Here is a 14,585-nt window from a genome sequence, read left to right on the forward strand (position 1 = left end):
CGTACGTTTTATTAATTGTATGACCAAAATGAAAATGTGAAATTAGTTAGGAGACCAATAGATCAAATAAGCCAAAAATGTTTTTTCGGGGCGCACATATCATGAGTTTCATTTTTGATCTCTCTCAAATCAAAAACCCTCTCTCTTTCTGTTTCCCTAGTTAAACCAAACCCTAATTATCTCTCTCTCACATTCGAGATCTTATTCTCCACTTCCTCTTTCAATTCCTCGTTCTCGTTGCATTCCTACTCAAGGTCTCGATTTCTCCAGTTCAAATAATTCTTCTCAGAATCGCATTTCCAATCGTTGATAAGGTCAGCTTAACCTCGTTATCGCTTTTTGGTCTTTTTTACGTTCAGATTTTTTCGTCTTTTTTTTTTTCCTTCGGATTTTTTCGTCTTTTTTTCCTACGACTTTGCTCGTCTTTTTTTTTTCCTACGGATTTTTCGTCTTAGATTTTTAGGCTTAACTAATGTAGGAACTAATTTTTCTCCAATATGTAAATGTCACGGACTTATTTAAGTTTATTTTTTGTCAAGACTGAATTATCCCGCCAGAAAATTGTGAGAGACGGAATTTGGTTTTACTCTCTTGGTTTATTAGTTATGTATGTTTAAACGTATGCATGTATGCTCCAATCATATTATTTGGTGGAGGAACATAGGGGTTTGGAGTGAGAGTGATTAGGAAGTTTGAATTCCCCTTGGCTCTCACTAACCAAATAGCAACTAGAGTTTACCATTCAGAGAAGGTGTATGCTCTATAGGTTAGTGAACCTTAGTTTCCTATTTGAAATTCAATATGATGATTAATCAAGTATGGTTGATTAAAATATTCATTATATTGATTCTGGAATCTTGAATTTTCTGTGTAGGATAGGTTGAGAATAAACTTTTTTATGTTTGGTTAATAGGCAGGGGGTTAAAACTCATATCTTACATTTTATGAAATTTCGGTTTGCTGCATTTCTTTTTGTTCTGAGAATGCAAAACTTGACTGTGTTAGCTGTGATGTCACCATGTTCATGTCTTGCACTTGGAAACTACTGTGAAATATTGCTGAAGTTTTGCCAAATTAAAGACCTGTGATATTTGATGACTAACTTTTGACCAAGTTAAAAACTGTCTTGTATGGGATGGGCCATACCATGTATAATTAAGTGAGATTTGTATTGTTTTAGTCATGTTTTATTGTTGAAAGTTATTGACATGATATTTGTATACACTGCCTATTCACAATATGCATGAAAAACTAATTGTGATATAGTCTTTTTGCAGCTGAGAGGAAAATGGACGTGCCAGAACATCGTACATGGATGTATAATAGGCGCATTACTGGTCGAAAGGGATTTACAGCTGAATTTTTGCAAGGCCTCAAAGAGTTTCTTGATTTTGCTTGTCAACAACCACAATATTTGGAGGACGGTGTAATAAGCTGTCCATGTATGCTGTGTAAAAATGAAAGGTTTCTAACTCCGAAAGGAGTAAATGTTCATATTCGTCAAAAAGGGTTTACACCTGGATATTGGTATTGGACATCCCATGGAGAGGAAGCCCCACAAATTAATCTCGAGGTCGATTTGCACTCAGATGCAATGCCTTATAGTAGTCAACAAGACACGGGGTTTGGTGATGCTGGTCTTGATGACCAAAATTTTGTACAAGATGAAGAGGTGCCTACAAATGTGGAGACAACCGAATTTTGTGATATGTTGAATTCAACTCAACAAACTCTGCGGCCAGGTGATAAAAATACATCAAAGATGTCTGCTGCTATTGCAATGTTGAGTTTAAAATCTAAACACAACATGTCACAAGATTGTTTCAATGACGTGATAAAGTTTATGAGGGAGTCAAATCACACTGAGAATGTAACTCCTTCAAATTCTAGGGGTACAAAGAGAACTATGCAGCCAACTAAAATTTCAAGAAAAAAGAAATGTGCACAAACCCACGCACCATTGATAATTCCATCTGACACTGTTCAGACTCATGCTAACCAAGCCACTCAACCTCCACCTCGAACTAAACCTCGAACTAAATTTAATCGACCTCGGCCCCCTAAAGCTCTAACTCGACTTCAACTTCGAAATCAATCTCAACAATCCCAACCTCAACTTTTCCTGCAACCCCAACCCACCCAACCACAACGTCGCCTGCAACCCCAGCCCACTCAACCTCAAGCACCGCCTCAACTCCGTCGGAAACCCCAACCCACTCAAGGCCGATCACAGCGTCAACTTGACCTGCAACCCCAACCCACTCAACCTCAACTACAACCTCAACTCCGCATGCGACCCCAACCAACTCAACCTCGACCACAACCTCAAATCCGCTTGCAACCCCAACCCACTCAACACACGTCACCTCCACCTCCACCTCCACCTCAATCTCGAATTCAACCTATCATGTCTCAAACCATTCCTACCCAAGACCTTGAATGGCAAGACTTTGCAATGATCAACGAAACTCCATCTTCTACTACTAGCCATAGTAGTGAAGAAAGTAGTGGTAACAGGATTCCTATACTTCCAGAAGCTGATGGGTAAGTCCTTTTAATGTCTTAACATGAGTTGTATTATGTTTTTATAATTAATTTTTATCTTTTTACACAGGTTTGATCAACACAGGTTGGCAGTGAAGGCAATTGCCTTAATCATACGTAATAACTTGGAGGAGGGGAAACCATCATGGAAGCAGTTATCTAAAAAGCAACGAGATTCGTGGTTTGATATATTTAAAGTAATCAAATTCCAAGCTTTGATTAAATTGTTTGAAGTTACTCTTCACGCTTTCAAAACTTCTCTTTTCGCAAGTGTCGTTGACCGAGCGGCACTTAACTGCTATTCGCCTCTCCACCGGTAGTTAAGCGTCGTTCTACACTTTTTAGCTCGGTTCAACACTTTTTAAATTGGTTTAACCGATTTAAAAAGTCTCCCGAGTGGCAGTTAACTGCTGCTGGGGTTTTTTTGGTCTTTTCAGGTTGGCTGGGAGAAAAAATGGAAGCCTAAAGAGTAACATTGAAATTGTTTTGGTATTGTTTGAAAAATGTGTCTAATGTAGTGATTTTTTTATCTGGCAAAATCAATGTAGTCAAAGTTTACATGGCCACCTCAACATAACGACTTGGTGCGACGTAACTTTGAGAAAAGGGGTTCAGCTAAAATGATTCAGTTAATGCAAGAAGTTCGAAAAAATTTAGATCAAAAACCAATTTGGATGGAAGAGTGTGTGTGGGCACAATTGAAGGCACATTGGGAGTCCTTAAAATACAAAAGAATATCTGAAATAAATAAAAGAAATTGTGAGTCTATGGCTGGAGCATCTCTTCACACTGGTGGATCAATTCCTCATCGTTTGCATTGGAAGCGAATGGTACTTTTTGTTTACTTATATGTTTTTTATTTAGTTTTCAAGTTTAATAACATTAACAACTACTTTTATCAATTGCAGAAGGAGGCAAAAGGGACAGATCCATCATTGGATGAGTTTTATTTTCGTACTCACCGAAAAAAGGATCAAAGTTGGGTGGGTCCTCTTGCAGAGTCTGCTTATGTAAGTCTCATCTGTTTTCTAACATAAACATATTTGATTTTTTCTGTGTAATAGCTCTTGATTCTGGTACGTGGTTATGGGTTCTATATATCTACTTTGATTTTCTCTGTACTTGGTGTTGATTTTTGCTGTCTGGCTGGCTGGAAATTAATTAGTGCCATTGTTATGTATCTCAGAAAGGAATTAATTTTCATTTACGCTTTTCTGGTTTATCACATGTTTCTCTAATAGAAAGCCAAAAAAAATATTCATATTACATACAACAAGAAAACTCTGTGACCCATCATTCTTGTGAACTTTGCTGTCCTTTCCTCTCTTTGCCATATTCCAACACGTCCCTTTATTAGGTTCGAAAGGAGACTGAAATATCCAAGCCATGATTCCGCACCAGTTTTAAGCATCTGTAATTGGAATCAGAGGAATATGAAACTTAACAAAATAAACGCTGATATAGGATATCTAACTCTAATACAGTAATACTCACTCATCCCATTCCCATCTGTATCAAAATGTTGTCCTCTTTTTTACAGCCTAATGGTTTGGCTGTGAGGATATTTTATATGGAATCCCGGGTTCAAACCCGGGTCTCCACACTTTCCCCTCTCCATGTGTGTGCTTATTCGAGTATTTGTTGGCCACTAGGCCAATGGCAGTAGCACAAAAGATAATAAACTGTATTGAAATGCTCAACCTTAGGTCTTTATCCCACACAAATATATACTCATACGGTGCCATGACTTCTGGATGCAGTAAATGTGCACTGGGTTTGGTATACAATAGTAACAAAAAGTGTAAAGTTGTCATCTAAAACTATTTAAGTTGGAGAGCAGAGGATGTTTTTACCACTTGGTTTGTTTGTTAACACAGCATGAAACATATTTACTACTCAAACTCGTCTCATTCAGTGATTCATCTGTCATAATAAAAAAGGATCGTGAAGTTATTCAAAACTGTGCTTGTGACATATATTAGTTTAAAGAATAAAAACACACAAGAATATGCATAGAGGGGAGCGAGGACCATTTTCAAAGCTGCATGAGTAATTTGTTGCTCAATGACATGGTCTCATTGCTCTGTTGCTCAGTGACACGATCTGTAGTCAACGTGGGTGGTTGAGTATATTTTCTAATACTATGAGGCATGTGTAATATTAGTTATATTGATATCGTTCTTGTTAGTTATACTTCTGCAGTTTGCCATCTTCATCAAATAAATGATCTTCTGTTATATGCATAATTATTTGATTTAATTTCCTTTACAAATGTTAGTGGTTAGTTAGTGTGTTATGTTAGTGGAGAGAGTTGAATTCATGACCTCTTTATCACTTCAATGCTTATGTCCTCCAACCAAACCAACTTGTCCATTAGTGCCGTGATTTTAGCACTCCACTTTTTTTGCCATTCTCCTATCAGAAATTTGTCTCATTGCCCACCTTTCTTCGCATCTTTAATTAATTCATTCTATCTTTTCTTTTCTAATAGTTATTTAGTTTTTTCTGATGTATTCAAATGTGATGCAGGATAAATTTGAAAAAAGAAAATCGGAATTATCTTCAAAGTTCGTTTCGGGAGAGAACGGAGGTGATAATCAACTATCCACAAAAATGCCATCTGACTTGGATATATGGGTAGATTCAGTTGGAAAGAAAAAAGGAAGGGTTTTTGGTCTTGGATCTGTAAACAAAACATTCTTTACAATTGATAAACTTAATTCTGAAGATGTCAATGCTTTAAGAAGTCAGATTCACGCACTTAACGAGTCACTGCAAAAACAGGAACAAGAGAAATTAGAAATGAAACAAGAGTTGACCGAGACTAGAAAACAAGTAGCAGCTTTAATGCAACACTTGGGATTTGCTGCCTCTTCTTCTCGTCCACCTCAAGACAGCAATGAATTTGACAGCGGTGATGATGATACAGATGGTGATCATATGGAGTAGTATTGCATTTCATTTATAGGACTTGAGTTGGTATATTTTTTTCCTACATAAAAAGTACTTGCAAATTTACCTGTGAATTCGTTTCAAAATGGGTTGTTGTTAATTTCTTGTGAATTCGTTTCAAATTTACTTGTGAAATTACATGCAATTGTTTTGCAGATGTTAATTTATTGCTCAATTTTTCTAAAAAATTCTGAAAATATCCTAAATATACCAGTTTAAGTGATCCAAGATAAGTGATAACGTGTATACACAATTAGGAATGTGATTAAAATTATTGTTAGAGTTGTAAAATATTGATGTTTGATTGGTAACTGAAGTTGCTAGATGATTAGTGTAGTTAGTTAGCTGACTAAGTTAGTTATGTTAATTAGCAACACTGTTTTGCATCAAGCTTAGCTCTCTTCATTTCACTTTTATGACTCACTAACATAATTGATGTATTATTACGTATAAGCTCGTGACTAAAGAAAAATTGATACATTAACATTGCATTTTTAAATCTTTAAGATTGTGTGATGTGGAGTAGAGAGAAATCAAATCAATATATATGTTTCCATTAATTTTGATGGATAATTATTAAAAAGATATTTTGATTGTGTGACTCAATTCATTGATTTTCTTTAATTTAATAGACTAATTTGTATTTTATAAATTTAAAGGACTAAATTGCTCAATCTTTACAATTTTGAGGGTCAAAATATTATTTACAAATTACTTCATATTTGTCCTAAGAATTTACTATCAGCTAGTTTAGCCGCTTTCTTTTTGTTAAACCATTTGCTCAAAGTTACTAAACGTTATAATCTCTTAAAACAATGATTATTACTAACCAACTCTATTAATTATTTAAATTATCTGTTATAATGAGAATCTTTTAACCTGTCAAAAATATTTTTCCCGATCCAGTATATTTCTTTTGGTGGTGTTCTCTACAATTTTTGCTATAAGTTTATCCAACTATATATTTAGTAAATTTATTGTCAATATTGCAAATTTTAACTACAAATCCCAACTTAACGAAAAAGCTTTTTGCAAATTGCAATATATTTTGAGACGAGTTTTCTACGATTTTTGCTACAGATTTATCTATCCATTACATTAGTAAACTATTGACGATATCGCTTTGTTTTCCTACAAATTCCAAGTTACAGAAAAATTTGCAGGAAATCAACAACTCTATCTCTCTCATCTCTGCGATCGATTCTCACTCCTATCTCTCTCTCTCTATCCTTTTGAATTTCTGAACATTCTTTTCAGAAAATCTAAGGTATCGCTGCCTCGTTCTTCTTCATTATTGTTTTTGCTTCCATGATAGTGTGTTTTGTTTGTTCTTCTGTGTTTAAAACCTGTTTCAAAATGTTCAATTAAATGCTTATAGCATAAGCACTTATCATATAAGTGCTTATGTACAGACTATAAGCTGTTTTCATAAGCTATCCCGGAGAGCTTGTAGAAATAAGCCGAAAATAGCTTCTAGACATGTCATAATGTTTTTTTATATAGCTAAGCAATCTGCAGTACTGGGCAGAATTGGTTTTGTAGTTTGGATCAATGAATTTGAATGCTAACAATTTTATCTCCCTATGTTGTGTTTATAGGTTATACAACTCCTCCGACCTGTTTTATCTCCCTATTTTATCTCACTCTTTGCTCTTTTGTTCTCAACCTGTTTAGTGTTACTCCCCACAAGGTATACACGTTTAAATTCTTATTAATCAGTGTTAAATGCACTGTTATATGTTGTTCAATTTGTTTATGGTTTATTATATGTGTATGTTTAAATCTATGCTCTATAGGTTGGTTGTGTGTGTCAATTATATTGGTTTGAGGGAGGAATTTAGTTACATAGGTTGGAGTGATAAGGTAATTCTAACATAGGTTGGATGAAAATGTTCAGCCCAACAATCTCGACATTGCCAGCTGTGCTAGGCCTTGCGGACTCATGTTTGAAACTCAATATGATTAAGTATAATTGGTTAAAACAGTAATCACCATATTGAATCTTGGACAATTTGAGAAGAAACTTTTTCTTAGGTACATGTTAAATCTCATATCTTAGATTTGATGAAATTTTGGTTTACTACAGTTATTTTGTTTTGAGGGTGCATACTTGATTGGTTTAGATGTGATGCCACGATATTCATGTCGTTCAGTTGGAGACTATTGTGAAATGTTACTGAAATTTTTCCAAATTAAAGACATGAGTTTTGATGACTAACTATTAGAAAGTGACTTCTTGAATGGATGGGCCATCCCATGTATAATTGAGATACGTATTGTTTGAATCATGTTTTATATTTGAATTCTACACACTGCGCACACACACAATGCGTGAAAAACTAGTTATATAGTAACTATATTTGCAGCTTAGCCAAAAATGGAAATGCCAGCTCAACGTACATGGATGTATTATAATCTTATTGGTGGTCAAAGGCGATATACAGTTGAATTTTTGCAAAGCCTTGAAGAGTTTCTTGATTTTGCTTGTCAACAACCACAGTATTTGAATGAAGGTGTGATAAGGTGTCCATGTAAGCTATGTAAAAATGAGAGGCACCTAACTCCTAATGAAGTAAATGCTCATATTCGTCAAAAGGGTTTACACCCGGATATTGGTATTGGACATCTCATGGAGAGGAAGCCCCTCCGATTAATCTGGATGCTGATATGCACTCAAGACTCAATGCGTTGCAGTACTCAACAAGACATGAGGTTTGATGATGGAATGTTGAGTTTAAAATCTAAACACAACATGTCACAAAACTGTTTCAATGACCTGATGTTTTGATATTGTTTAAAAACGTGTCTAATGAAATATTCAAGCCATGATTCGACACCAGTTTTAAGTATCTGCTATATGAATCAGAGATAGAGGCATATGAACATTCCTTAACAAAATCAAAACTAATCGATATCTAATACTAATTAATTTGCACATCTCATCTGTATTAAAATGCCCAACCCCAGGTCTTCATCCCACATGAATATAGTCATATGGTGCCACAGTGTCTGGATGCAGAAACCGTCGAGGCATACTAACTGCGCACTGTGTTTTGTAAATAATATAAACAAAAAAATAATATGAGAAGTTGTCATTCAAAACTTATTAGCTTGCAGAGGATGTTTTTACCACTCGGTTTGTTGTGAACAGTCACATGAAAGTTTTTTTTGACAACTCAAACTGGTCCCATTCAGTGATTCAGCCATCATAAAAAAATGGATGGTGAAGTTCTTCGAAAACTGTACAAGTGACATAGATATTAGAAATTTTGTTTCAGATACAGGTCCCAAACTCTCAATGCCCTCCATTCTGTTTTCTGGTTCACTGTATATATATTTAGTGTGCGCGCGCGCTCTTGATGTTTGTGCCCTTGCCCTTTCATTGCATCTTTGATTAATTCTCTCTAACTTTATCTTTTCTAGCAGTTATTTTTTATTTATTTTATGATGTATTCAAATGTGATGCAGGATAAATTTGAACAAAAAAAATTGGAATTATTTTCGAAGTTTGTTTCGCGAGAGAATGGAGGCAATAATCAACGATCTATAGAAATGCCGTCTGACTTGGATATATGGGTAGATTCAGTTGGAAAGAAAAAAGCAAGGTTTTTTGGTCTCGGATCTGCAAACAAAACAATGGTTACATCCGTTAAAGTTCCGGTTAATTCAGAAGATGTCAATACTTTAAGAAGTCAGATTCACACACTTAACAAGTCACTGCAAAAACAAGAACAAGAGAAAAAGGGAAATGAAACAAGAATTGGCCTAGACTAGAAAACAAGTAGTTGCTTTAATGCAACACTTAGGATTTACCGGCTCTTCTTCTCATCTAAATTCATTACATCAACATAGCAATGAAATTGATAATGGTGATGATGATAGTGATGGTGACCACATGGAGTAGGATTGTATCTGATTTATAGGACTTGAAGAAGTAGTATATTTTGTTTAGTACAAAAAAGTTTGAACATATTGTGTTATGTTTTATGCATTTCTTGGATTTTTAATGGGGAAATTTAAGATACTTCCAAATATACTTGTGAAATTTTCTTATGATTTTATATGCAAAATTGCTGTGAATTTAAAAATTTTGTTTTTTACGAAATTACATGCAATTTGTTTGCAGGCGAGTGATTTATTGCCCAGATTTTCAAAGAAAATTTCCTCAATAAGAGTATATAATTGTGTTGTGTAGAAATTTCTCTATTTCTTACAAAAAGGATTCACATTAAATTTCCTTTAAATTTTGAGGAAATAGTCAACTCTAACAAATTTTTTGTAGGATCATTGCAGTTTCCAACTGATACTATATAAGTTACTCGTCAAAATGATAGCGTATAGTTTAAGATGGAACAATGATACTATAAGCTATCATTTTGATTTGAAAAAAAAATAAAAATACTACAGGTGTATATTTCTAAAAATAAAATCATAAATATTATCTCAACACCACAATATGTGATTTTGGGTAAAAAAAGTTTAGAGTGAGTGGATAACACTCCGATCCAATACATTAGAGATTAGAAGTTTAAACAACATTTACAACAATATTTGCATTTATGTAGTAGTATATATATTAAAGTCAATAAAAAAATAAATCCGCTAATTTTTGTCAACAAAGTAGTTTAATTGTTAGAATTTTCTGTTTTAAGGTAAATAAGTGTAAAACTCAGAGTTCAAACTGTATTATACTCGCTAACGGTCAACAACAATTTTTGTTGGTGAAATTTTGTGAATCATTTTTTTTTAATGGATTTTTTTTTTTGGGCAAATAGTTATTTTCGTTTGAATGTGTAACAAGTGGTCACATATCATAATCTTTGTTGTCAAAATTCCGACTTAAATCCATGATTTTGCGTCTTTGTTCACCTTTAATGACTCAAATTCATAACAGAATCCTAAAATAGGGAAAATCTTAGTACAATCGCATCAAAATCGTAAAATTCATACAAAATCACATGAGTTTTGAAGGATTTTGTTCATTTTTTTTAATAATTTATGTATAAATATTTTGTGGACTTTAAATCGGTAATTTATAACTAATTACAATGTATAACATATATTTAACATTATTTATGTTTTGGTAAAATTCATCGATTTTGATTGTAATTTTACGATTTCTTATATCAATTCTACAAAAGTAGTTGAGTAAAATCATCATGCGACTTTACGATTTTTTATTTTACCCTTTCGACTTAGCAAAATCCCGATTTTTAGAAACTTGGTCAAAATAGTCCTTGATTGTGTTTTCCATAATCAAAATAGTTCTTGAAATTAAATATACCTCAATGTTGACAATAACTTTTTATAGGGACTCATATAACAAAAAACAAGTATTTATAAAAATTGATTTTTTTTTTGAATTTTTTTTATAAAAATTGATATGACATCAAATAAAAATATTAATGGACGGAAACGACGATATTAACAGCAAATGAATATATTTATCAAAAACTATTTTGACTAACATAGAACACAATCAAGAATTATTTTAAAATTTTGACATATTAAAAGACTATTATGATAATTTGTTACGCATTCAATGACGAAAATATTATTTAGCCATTTTATTATGTGAATCATGATTGCTAAATAAAATTTTTCATCACATTAAAAAATGTTAATTAATAAATAAATAAAAATATTAAAATTAAGCAAAATATTTCATTTTTTGATTTCTCTCTCTTCTTAAATCATAAACTTCATTTTCTCTCTCTCTCATCTCTCCACCTCTTTGCATGTCTACTCAGCATCTGTATTTCTCCATTTCAACCCATTCTTCTCAGAATCCAGCTAGCTCGCTGCCTTCTTAATCTTCTGCATTGGTTATTAGCAGGTATCTTTTCCTATTTAACATTATAATATTATTATTTTTACCAATTTTTGGGAAAATTTTCAATACTAGAATATTTTTATTTTTATTTTTTGACAAAATTTTTGGGAGATTTCCAATACTAGAATATTTTTATTTTTGGTAGAAATTCAATAAAAAGAATATTAGCATTTGAATATCAATTTCCAATACATAATTAAAAATTTGGAAGTTGTTACTAATACATGATAAATACAATGAATAATCAAATAGTGTGAATGACAGTAATAGTAATATTTTATATGATTTACCTACTCAAAGAAAATCCCTTAAATTTTGGTATTTGACCAACCAATAAAAAATCATTAAAAATATGGAAAATTCAAAGAGAGTACCTAGTCTTATGCATATTTAATAAAGTGTGAGGAGAGAGAAGGGGCCAGTCAGAGTGTGAGAAAAACACTGCAAACATACAGTGAGAGATAGTGACAGGTTAGTGAGTGAGAGAAAGAGAAAAACAGAGGCAAAGACACAATAGCCTCCTCCTTCTCAGTGGAAAAAACCAAATCAAAGGGTAAAATTCTTCTCTCTCTGTGTTAATTTCCCAAGAAAAAAACTCATTTTTCATTAAAATAATAATTTATTGCTATTTAATTTGGTCTTTGTAACGTTTTTTTATTTCTTGGTCTGTGTCTGTGTCTGTGGTTGATGTTTGTATTGAGATTTGCGTCTGTCTTTGTGTTGTGTCATATTAAGGTCGGTTATTTCTATGTTGTTGTTGTTTTTAATTTATTGATTTTGTTTCACTCTATGTCACCAACACAAAATTCCAGATCAATAAAATAATAACACACTCATGTGATTTTATTTGGCTGTTTTTGAATATAAAATCTTGACCGTAGATTTGTGATCCTTTATCTATCTATATTAGTGTGTGTCACTCACTGTTTTGATACTCTTTTTCTTCTTCTTGTTGGTTTGAAGGTTGAAGTGTTTGTTGTTGGAGGAATTTGCTCTAAAAAAGAAGAGGAACAGTAGATTTATGTCTTCTCAGTTTATTCTGGAATCAGTTATTGGGGCTCTGTTGAAGAACCTCTGGATTTTCTCTGTTTCTTATCTTCTGCTCACTCTTTCTGTGTTCTGTTCTTCTCTCTATATGCTCTTTGTCAATAAGAGCAAATTTTTTGTGATTCCATCTGTTTCAATGCGATTGAGGCCTAAAAGGTTTGTTTTTTATGTCTTTTAATATTTATATATATTTTATTATTATTTTGATGATTATTGTTTCATAGATGGATTCTGGGTTTAAGGGTTTAATAACATTTTTTGTTTCTGTGATTTTTCAGGACTTGTTACCGAGTTGTGTGTTTTGGAGGCTTTCATATACAGAAATTTTCTAATCTTTTTTTGTTCTTAAGAGTGGATCTCACTTGAGAGAAAGAGAGATATTTTGTCACCAATTTTGTCTTTCATTCATTTTCTTTAATCATTTCATTTCCATTTTCTAAAAATTTTTGTGGGGATTCTGAAAGGGTTTTTTGAAGGGTTTTACCCAAACAATTTTTTATTGTTTTGATTCAACATGTCGGGTTCTAGAAAATCTAGAGCTAGACAAAGGCCTAACCCTTTGAAAGAATCCAAATTGATGACAAGGAAATTGCAGCTTGTTTTTGATGATCCTGATGCCACTGATGTATCTGAAGACGAGTCACAACAATCACGAACAACAACTAAAAGAAGCTTCTTCGAGGTCACTCTCCCTCCTCGTGCACCCGCAGCATTATCTTTGACTTCTCAGAACAGCTTCTATGTGAAGCCAAAGACTGTAACAAGGAGAAAGACATGTCTTTCAGTACAACCTCAGACCAACAAGAAGGTTGTTCAAACATCAACTTCTCCAACCACAGGGAGACGATCTTGTGCCAAATACCGCGGTGTTCGTATGAGGCCATGGGGCAAATGGGCTGCTGAGATTCGTGATCCTTTCAGAAATGTTAGAATCTGGTTGGGAACTTACAACAGTGCTGAAGAAGCTTCTCAAGCTTATGAATCCAAAAGGCTTCATTTTGAGCTTAAATTTCAGGCAATGGAGGCAATCAAAAAGGGCTCCGCTTCTGCAGCAGCCCCTCGACTTGCTGCATTGAACAAAAACTCTTATGCAGATGTTGATGCTGCTAATGCTTCTGTGTCGGAGAAATTCTCAACTACTGAAGACTCTGACAGTTTGTTCTCACACACATCGCCTTCTTCCGTGCTTGAGTTAGATACCTTAGCATCCAGTTTGATTGAGAAGTTTGATGTTCCATCAAACACTGAAGTTGTTGCTGTCTATGAACCGAGTGACATGGTGGTTTGTCAACTTGAAGAGCTAGATATTCCGGATATGAGTGTTTTAAACTTGCCTGAGCCAACTGCTGCTGAGATTCCAATTGGGACTGATCCCAATCTTTGTTCTGGATTTGATTTTGATCGGTTTAACATTGACGATTTTGGACCGGATTTTGATGAATTTGGTGATTTCGATGACTTAGGTGACTTCAAGGATATTCAAATACATGGTTTTGATGACAATGAACCTAGCGAGCTTCCTGATTTTGATTTTGGCGATATTGGTGTTGATGATGATGAATTTGCTGGTTGGATTGAGGAACCCCTCCAACACAACATACCTTGTGTCTAAGTTTTGTAGTCTCTTAGGAGTGAGACTAGGAAGTAGTAGTGCTATGATGTTATAGATGATTTTATTAATGCTTATGTAGTTTTGCGAGACAATATGAGGATATTCAATATCCGTTTTTGGTTGAGAGTGATTCTATTGAGTTTATTATTTTATATTTTGTTTATCGAGGAGTTGTAATATTTAGTTGAATGTCACACAGATCTTTTGGTTTTCTTGTGCTGTTAGAGCCGTCCGAAGGGTTCTTCAACTTTACTATATTGCTCCGAGTATTGTAATTTGAAAGTTCTATTACCGTGTATGAATGAACCTTCAAATATTTTGGATACATTATGTTTTCTTTTCTATTGTTTGATATCTATAAGGTTGTCTATGTAGTTTTACATTATTAGCATTTGTCCATATGATGCCGATGCACTAAGCAAATGGCATCTTATTCTTTCTCAAATGGTTGATTAAAACACTAATCATTGACTCATTATATTGATTCTGGAATCTTGAATTATCTGTGTTGGATAGGTTGAAAATAAACTATTTTATGACTTGATTAATGGGTAGGGGTTATGTAATTTTGGTTTGCTGCATTTCATTTTGGTCGGA

The 14,585-nt window shown here is 33.6% G+C and overlaps 2 protein-coding genes and 1 long non-coding RNA gene across 5 annotated transcripts; all 3 read left to right on the forward strand.

Annotated features, from left to right (window-relative positions):
* Nucleotides 1–83: 83 nt before the first annotated feature.
* LOC112417500 (uncharacterized) lies at nucleotides 84–5,671 on the forward strand. Of its 2 annotated transcripts, none has more exons than XM_024773494.2 (6): nucleotides 84–314; nucleotides 1,267–2,544; nucleotides 2,615–2,741; nucleotides 3,093–3,374; nucleotides 3,453–3,554; nucleotides 5,074–5,671. In XM_024773494.2, the coding sequence occupies exons 2-6, from the start codon at nucleotides 1,289–1,291 to the stop codon at nucleotides 5,491–5,493; spliced, it is 2,187 nt and encodes a 728-aa protein (XP_024629262.1). In that variant the 5' UTR covers nucleotides 84–314; nucleotides 1,267–1,288; the 3' UTR covers nucleotides 5,494–5,671. The 2 variants fall into 2 exon arrangements, with proteins under 2 accessions (XP_024629262.1, XP_024629261.1); XM_024773493.2 differs by having other exon boundaries at nucleotides 1,278–2,544.
* An 810-nt stretch (nucleotides 5,672–6,481) lies between these two features.
* On the forward strand, nucleotides 6,482–9,530 carry LOC112417220 (uncharacterized). Of its 2 annotated transcripts, XR_005643415.1 has the most exons (3): nucleotides 6,482–6,763; nucleotides 7,095–7,186; nucleotides 7,863–9,530. It is a non-coding gene; the product is annotated as an uncharacterized lncRNA (long non-coding RNA). The 2 variants fall into 2 exon arrangements; XR_005643414.1 differs by having other exon boundaries at nucleotides 7,095–9,530.
* A 2,234-nt stretch (nucleotides 9,531–11,764) lies between these two features.
* LOC11439381 (ethylene-responsive transcription factor ERF118) lies at nucleotides 11,765–14,313 on the forward strand. Its single transcript, XM_003627442.3, has 3 exons — nucleotides 11,765–11,882; nucleotides 12,293–12,532; nucleotides 12,655–14,313. Exon 3 carries the CDS (start codon nucleotides 12,891–12,893, stop codon nucleotides 13,986–13,988), a length of 1,098 nt encoding a protein of 365 aa, XP_003627490.2. The 5' UTR covers nucleotides 11,765–11,882; nucleotides 12,293–12,532; nucleotides 12,655–12,890; the 3' UTR covers nucleotides 13,989–14,313.
* The last annotated feature ends 272 nt before the right edge of the window (nucleotides 14,314–14,585 follow it).

This window comes from Medicago truncatula, chromosome 8 (assembly GCF_003473485.1).
Source record: "Medicago truncatula cultivar Jemalong A17 chromosome 8, MtrunA17r5.0-ANR, whole genome shotgun sequence".
Lineage (NCBI taxonomy): Eukaryota > Viridiplantae > Streptophyta > Magnoliopsida > Fabales > Fabaceae > Medicago > Medicago truncatula.

Bases quoted from the DNA above. Each gene is read 5' to 3' on its own strand.
- LOC112417500 (XM_024773494.2), top strand. From the start codon at position 1,289: ATGGACGTGCCAGAACATCGTACATGGATGTATAATAGGCGCATTACT. The intron at 2,545-2,614 runs GTAAGTCCTTTT...CTTTTTACACAG, and splicing joins ATACTTCCAGAAGCTGATGG to GTTTGATCAACACAGGTTGG. The intron at 2,742-3,092 runs GTAATCAAATTC...AAATCAATGTAG, and splicing joins CGTGGTTTGATATATTTAAA to TCAAAGTTTACATGGCCACC.
- LOC11439381 (XM_003627442.3), top strand. From the start codon at position 12,891: ATGTCGGGTTCTAGAAAATCTAGAGCTAGACAAAGGCCTAACCCTTTG.